At 38.7% G+C, this 7726-nt stretch overlaps 1 protein-coding gene across 1 annotated transcript; it reads right to left on the bottom strand.

The window, feature by feature from the left end:
• Positions 1-5245: 5245 nt before the first annotated feature.
• Positions 5246-6727, bottom strand: C3AR1 (complement C3a receptor 1). The gene is made up of 2 exons (XM_042780443.1): positions 6004-6727; positions 5246-5919 (listed from the first exon to the last, which is right to left on the bottom strand). Exons 1-2 carry the CDS (start codon positions 6725-6727, stop codon positions 5246-5248), a joined length of 1398 nt encoding a protein of 465 aa, XP_042636377.1.
• Positions 6728-7726: the final 999 nt, after the last annotated feature.

The following is a 7726-nucleotide window of genomic DNA, read 5'->3' as shown; positions in this document are numbered from 1 at the left end:
CTGCCATGTGAAATAAGCTTCCATTAGCTTATTCTTAGGCCCCCCCTCCCCATTTTTTTAGGTTGTACAGTTGGTTTTAGTCAGAACTCTGCTTCTGTGGTAGGGCATGAGGACAACTAATCAGCGTACTATAGCTTTTTGGAGACAGTTTCAACTTAACCATTTTGGTTTTTTGAAAGCAAAATTCTCTTAAAATTAACTGTGGCTCTTATTTGCGTTTACAAATTGTCATCCTTCCATCCCCCTTTCCCACTCAGCAAATACTACTTTTTCCTTCTTTAGTTGCTTGGACAAATATGTACACATCTTTTTTTTTTTCTTTTTTAATTTCCCTATTTTCTGGAATTTTCCAGAAAGCAGAAGTAACCCATTATCACTCTGCGTTTTGTCATGTCCTAAGACATAAAGAGACCCTCCTTCTCACCTCTGCTAATTGAATCAAACCTATAGTATTAGTGGCAGGAAGGTGGGGAGAGGAAAAGGGAGCTGGCAGAGATATGAATAGTGAATATTTCAGTTAACTAGGAAACTTACCTTGGAGTCCAGTTCATTAGGGTTGAAGCTGTTGTGATGAGGCTGTTGGGGGTGAAGGAAATTGGCAGAGGGGAGTAAGTTATCTAAAAGCAAGAGTTCTGTGCAAGTCAAGGGGACTGCCAGAAAAAGATGGAAAGATAACTTATTTCCTTTAACAAGGGGTGGCCATGATTTATTGCTGCAAAGTACTCAATATATATTTAATGTTAATGGTTAAATATTACTTATGAGGAAGAGGAACAATTTTACTTCTGTTTCCATTTCACTAAATTTTCACTTTCTAGAAGCTGTGGGGCAAAGTGAATGGAATGGATAAGGCTGCTTACTCTCTGATTTCTACTTGGGGCTTTTCCTCCATATTTTTATTTACCCATGATTTCCAGGAGATTTGGCTTTCTGCTCTCCTTTTTCACCCTTCATCCACCCCTTTCCTTTCCTTGGAAGGGGTTATATATGAGAGTTTGTTGAAAAAGTCCAGTGACTCTGAAGTAAGGGGCAAGAAGGGACAGTTAACTAAAGAGCACTTTATTTCTTTGAAGCCTTTGTAAGAAGAAATGGGGGTGGAATGACTTAAATCCCCTGTTGCCTTGGAGGGCAGTTAGTGTGGCTGAAGTACGACATAGTATTTCCCATTGGGGAAAGGAGAATTTCTCTTAGAGTGTGGCAAAATGCTTTTGCCTAGTGTTTTTCTGTTTTAGGTATCTCTTCCTTATTCCTTCCACTCAAGGTGCCTGCAACACTTAACTTCAATCACTTCTCTTAAAGACTCCCCTCTTTACAAATTATCACTCCTCTTTTTGAAACTCCTCTCCTGCTCAGATCCATACAACATTTGTAAGGATAGATTAAATCATACATGCAAATGTCCTTTGTTTATAATTCACCTGTCCTGAAAACTAGTATCATTAAGAAACCTGGTGGGCAGCCAGAATAACTGAAGTTTGGGGCTGGGATTGGAGATTGGCCTCTGCCAAGCGTACCCTTGCTAAATGGCACAGGACAAACCTGACCCTCTTTGGGCCTCAGTTTCCCCTCCCTTCCATGAAATGGAAAGAATACTACTTTTTCTTGTTGGTCTAGCATTGCTGGACGTGAAGTTTAGTCATTGTTGTTGTATTGGGTGATGTGTACACAATTGCAGGAGCTCACACTGCCTACAAGAGGAAATAGGGAGAAAGTGGAGGAGAGGGTCAGAAGGAGCCATTATTTGGTGTAGATCCACCCCTCCCTGCCCTCCTCTCCTCAGCCCTCATGTTTCTGGTTTGGTGAGTTCTTCATACCACCCATAATGCTTTGCATTGGTGCAGGCTGGGAAGGGGGTATATGGTCTCACAAGTTGTTGTTTTTTTGCATGCTTTCTTAATAAAAACAAAAAAAGAATGCTTATGTTGTTTTTATTTCTCTTATTGGTTCTGGTGTCAGATTTCTCTTTGCCAAGATAGGAAGGGAGAAATGTGAAAGCATTTAGTTTTAGCCCATCCTCTAGTCCTCAGTATTGGGATTAACTGGTTGACCTTGAAAATTTTTGTAAGATTGATGAGAAAAAGAATTAAAAACATCCATTAACATTCCTCTTTTCGAATGCTGTTAAATACATTGAAACATTGGGAAAATCAGTTCCCCCTGCAGCGTATTGTGTGGACTAGGGGCTCCTTGCTTGAATTCTAGGGTATTTTAAAGATTTAAGATGTTACAGTTTGTTGGGCCCCTATCTGGGACTTCCAGGAGATGAGATAGATAAAATTGTTATAGGTACTCACCAGAGTTTTTCATTAGAAAAGAGGGAATCCTAATTGTAGGAGTTTCTTCAGAATATATTTCCAAGATAAATAGAACTCTCAAAAGGAGCCCAGACAATGACTTGTCAACAATTCACTGTACACTGAATCTTTATAACTATGCCAGGTTTATTCACCTTAATATCCTATACACTAGCCCCAGTAGTTTGAGATTTAAAACCAGGTACTTGTGGGATGTGTTGGGGTTTCCAGAAGCCTAGCTAATGTCCATGATAGCAGCCCTATAGTTACCCACTATGAGGTTTATTTGCTGAGTTATAGGTTATGATGTATTCTGAATGTCAACCAATTGCAAAGATCCATGAATCTCTGAGTCTTTCAAGGAACCATGTGATAAAAAGCATTATTTATTGTTTATTTATTTATATCAGATATATAAGCAAATTAGATCAGAAAGTAGCGATGCAAATTTTACATCAGGTAATACAGTATTTTCTTAAAACTGACAGAACTAGTAATTTGATATTTTTCTGCCTAGCACCTTATAATGAATTTATAGTCTAAACTCCACTTCAACTATTGAACAAACAATAATGCCTTGCAAATCTAAAACATCTCATTTTCTATATCTTAGATTAAGAGGTTATATACAATCAATTTAGATAAGGACATTTATAAGTTTAACAGGCATACCTTGGAGATATTATGGGTTCAGTTCCAGACCACCACAATAAACTGAATATTGCAATAAAGGGATTCACAAATTTTTTGGATTCCCAGTGCATGTAGAAGTTATGTTTATACTGTATATTAAAGTATACAGTAACATTATTAAAAAGTTTTGAAATACTGTGAGAATTACCAGAATGTGACACACGGACATGAAGTGAGCACATGCTGTTGGAAAAAATGGTACCGATAGACTTGCTTGACACAGGGTTGCCACAAACCTTCAATGTGTAAAAAACACGATGTCCATGAAGCACATGAAGTGCAACAAAATGAGGTGTACCTGTACACAGAAAAATGAGAAGGTGATAGGAGTTGGGTAATGCTTTTAAAAATAAAAAGGATGAAAAGAAAACTATATAGAAGTTTGAAATGGATAGACAAAGCTCAAGAAAAACGAGTGGTCCCAAGGGGACATAGAAGCCTGGGCATGAACAAAGTAAAATATAATGGCTATTAATAAATAACTCTATGCTGGACAAACAAAAAATACAGATGTTTGGACAAAAATCTTCATCTTTCAGAGTAAGAAGTCATTTTGTCATGCCTGAAAAAATAGCATGTGCACATAATTTAGAAATATCTAAAAGAATTGCAGGGCTTGTCTTGGGAAGATGGGAATGAGAGGAGGAGAGCAGTTGGGCATCAGGCAGAGTTGGGTTGGAGACATTGTACATTTCATTATAAGTCTTACTTCAATTTTTTCTTCGTAAACAATGTGCATTGTTTAACTTTGGTAAGAATAAAGATTAGAAAGCTCAAAAGATATATGTGATAGTTACGGCATGAAAGATACACATACATAGTTATGTTTTAAAAATTTTGATGGTATTTCTGGTATAGTATTCAGTCATTTTGTAGTAGATTCAATAATTGCTGCTCTATCCTCCACCCTTTTTCTCCTTTCGTTTGAGGTGAAGTCTTTGGAAAGTATTAATTTGGAGCAAGAGGAAGAGGATAAATCAAATACTATGAAATGAAAGGCTATTTGGGGCCAAAAATCTGATGTGGAAGAATGTTTAGAGGCATGGGAGGAATGAGGGAATCAAAAAGCTTAAGAAAAGGAACGAGAGAGAGTTGATTCTACCAGTCGGCAGATGAAGAGGTGGAGAAGAGAACTCAAACTGCAGCTTACATAACATTTATGAGTAAGTTTTCAGAAGCATTTATGGTCTGTTTTCACACAATAAATGCTTACTTAGTTGTAAAAGTAGAACCTTGGAATCACCATGTCCTGTTCCCAGGTGTGTTCCAAATAGCAGGTGTTTGACATCTTATTTTGCTCCAGACTTGGTCTCATGTAGAACTGCCCCATAGGATTTCCTAGACTGTAATCTTTATAGGAAGGAGCCCTGGTGGCAGAGTGGTTAAGCTCTCAGCTGCTAACCCAAAGATCAATGGTTCAATCCCACCAGCAACCCAGTGGGAGAAAAATGTAGTAGGCCACATTTCCACTAGAGCGTTGGAAACCCTATGGGACAGTTCTACCCTGTCCTATAGGGTCGCTATGAGTCTCTACGCAACAACAACAGCTTTTGTTTTGGTTTAATTTTTACAGAAGCATGTCACCAGATCTTTTCTCCCACGGAGTTCCTGGTGGGTTTGAACTACTGGCTTTGTGGTTAACAAATGAACATTTAACCATTACCTACAGGGCTCCTTTTCAGTCTCATAGTAACTCTTTGTTTTCATAGACTTTTTTAGGAGGGATCATAAGCACCTTCTTTTCATTTAAAAACCACCACCACAACAAAGCTCTAAAATAAATCATCACCTTTCACACAGGTAGGAGTGGAAGAAATGAGTTTACATTGCATCTAAAAGGAGATTTAGATAATGCTAAAGGAAAAATTTAGTGATGGAAACATTTAGAAACAGTCTAGTTCCTCATTTATGTCACATGGTTTAGTTTTGAACATATATAATCTAACTTTTACAATAGCAAATATATCAACCATCAGAAACAAGCGAGCTTGTTAAATCAAGAGAGCTTACTGGACCCCACCTCCCAGAGATACTGATTCTGCAAGTCTGAGGTGGGGTTTGAGAGTTTGCATTTCTAACAGGTGTCCAGGTGAAGCTGGTATCACTAGTCTGGGCAACATACTTTGAGAACCACTGGACTAAAATGTTGCTTATGATTCTTTGGTGGTTTCTGAATTTCCTTGCTCACTTTCAACCTTTTAGAAACACATGGCATTGGGTGAATAACTAAGAACTTCTTGGATTGACTACTCACACCTTCACACAGCTGTATTGATAGTATTTCTTTCTAAAGAGATTTTATTTGGGGGGCAGCTGGTAGAGTGTGTGAGTTCCTCACTGAAGGCTGCCTCCAGAATGCCCTGCATGGATTGCCTTGCTTTCTTCCTAAAATCTTTCCCCAGGAAGGCATAGAGGAATGGATTAAAGCAGCTATTGGCAGACGCTAGAGCAATGGACACGTGGTCCCAAGACAGCAGAGCTTCCCCAAAGGGAGTTGCTGGATCAATAAACAATCCTAAGACTCCAACTATGTGGTATGGAGTCCAGCAGACAAGAAAGACAATCACCACCACCACAGCTACTCGCAAAGTTTTGCCCCGAGCTTTGAAGCGTCCCTGTCTCATTCGGCAGATAATGAGGGTGTAACAGGCCACCATAATAATAAAGGGCAGCAGGAAACCCACTACTAGCCTTGTGATGGTTATTGCTACTAGAGGTGTTGACACTTGATTGTTGTATGTGAATTGGCTTAAATTACCACTGTAGTCATTGTGTAATAGCTCATGCGTGTATGAGGAGTTGCTAGAAGCATTGGGGAATAGTTCTAAATCAGTAGAGAGAAGAGCATTAGAGTTATCCAGTGAGTCAATCCTGCCATCTTTACTGAGAAATCCAGGCAAACCACTGGGTGTTCTAGGGGAGACCACATCAGCAGATTTAAATAAATTATAATAGGAATATTGATAGGATAATCTAGACAAATTCATATGGAGTGAATCTTCAGAAGGTCTTTGGAATGTCTGAGCATGAAGATCAGTGGAAGTTGTCAATGGATTCATTGTGGAGGCTGTCCAGGGATGGTCATTTGTTTGGGAAGAGGAAGAATCTAATCTATCATCTGTTTCCCCGGGCAGCTGGGCAATGTAGCCATCAAGAAATTCATTTTCCAATAGATTATAGGTGAAGTCTGGATAATCTGATGAGCTGTAGACGTTAAAACTATAGCCACACATATTACGGTTGTCTACAGTGAACATTTCCCGGTACAAAAACACAGGTATACACATCACAAAAGCTATCACCCAGATGCATCCACTGACGGCACAGGTTGTCTTCACATTGCGGTGATTCTGGCACCAGATTGGCTTGAGTACCACAAGACAGCGGTCTAGGCTGATGGCAGTAAGCAGGAAGACGCTGGCAAACATGTTGAGGATGATGATGGAGGGGATGAGCTTGCAAAGGAGCCAGCCGTAGGGCCAGTGTCCTTGAAGAGCTAAATGAGCCAGGGAGAAGGGCAGGGAGAGGCAGCAGAGAAAGTCTGCCACAGTAAGATGGAGAAACCAAACTGTGTTCACTGTTCGCTGCATCTTTAGGCCTGCCACCCACAGCACCAGCCCATTGCCTGGCAATCCCAATAAGAAAGTGAGGCCCAGAATGACCATGCAGAGAACTTGCGATTCATCTGGGGGTTTTGAGAGTAGGTCAGTTGAATCGGTCTCAGCAGGGAAAGACTTCATTTCTAAGCTTCTGCAAAATGATGAAAGAAAATGTTAAACCTATCAATATCTTTTACTTATTTTATTTTGGATGAAAGCATTTTGACTTGGGTTATTTGGGAAATTATCCCAAATACCAACTTTATTTGGCTAACATAACTCTGGTGCATGTGCAAGTATAACTTTCAATTGAGGGAGAACTTGGTCTATTTGTATCTTTTAAGAAGTCCATATTCTTAGAGTTTTAACTTTCTTTTCCCACATAATGATGTAGAGTCACAAAACCACAAGGATCTCACATTGTTTTAGTTTGTATTCCTTGACTTCACACTGGGCCACATAAAAACATCCTCTGATAATAGAGAAAATCAAATACTATGCAGCCATAAAGAATAATGGTGATTTCTCAAACTATATTGTAACATGAATGAATCTGGAGGACATTTTGCTGAGTAAAATAAGTCAATCACAAAAGAGTAAATACTGTATGTTCTCACTATTATAAAAAGATAAGAATAGGTATACATATTGAAACCAACAACTACTGGTGGTTACCAGGGATAGATGAGGGTGGGGATGAAGGGAGATTGCTTTCTGTATAGTTGACACTCGTCATTTCTGGTAATGGGAACTATAACACCAAATGTGGGTGAAGTGTACACACACGAGTCAGAATCAACTTGGTGGCAACTAACAAGAACAACAATGTATTTTAGATACAATCCCCTTTTCTCCTTTACTGTTCTATTTCTCAAGAATAGTTCACCCTCTTTGCATTTAATTTCCTCACTTTCTCATTTGTTTTTTATGAATACAACTTGGCAAGAATAATTTGACTATTATAGAAGCAGAATATATACGTAAAGAAAATTGGAAAATATAAACAAACAAACAAAAATAAGAAGATGAAAACATCATATATCCACCAGCCAGTGATTAGTACTTTTAACACTATAATTTATATCATTCAAGATCTTTTTCCATGTGTGTCTGTATGGATATTGTTGTTGTTGTTGTTAT

Source organism: Orycteropus afer, unplaced genomic scaffold, assembly GCF_000298275.1.
Source record: "Orycteropus afer afer isolate SDZICR_OR568_19922 unplaced genomic scaffold, OryAfe1.0 scaffold00040, whole genome shotgun sequence".
In the NCBI taxonomy this organism is placed as follows: Eukaryota; Metazoa; Chordata; class Mammalia; order Tubulidentata; family Orycteropodidae; genus Orycteropus; species Orycteropus afer.
The sequence above is the reverse complement of the archived record's forward strand: the minus strand, read 5'-3'. Positions and strand labels throughout refer to the sequence as shown.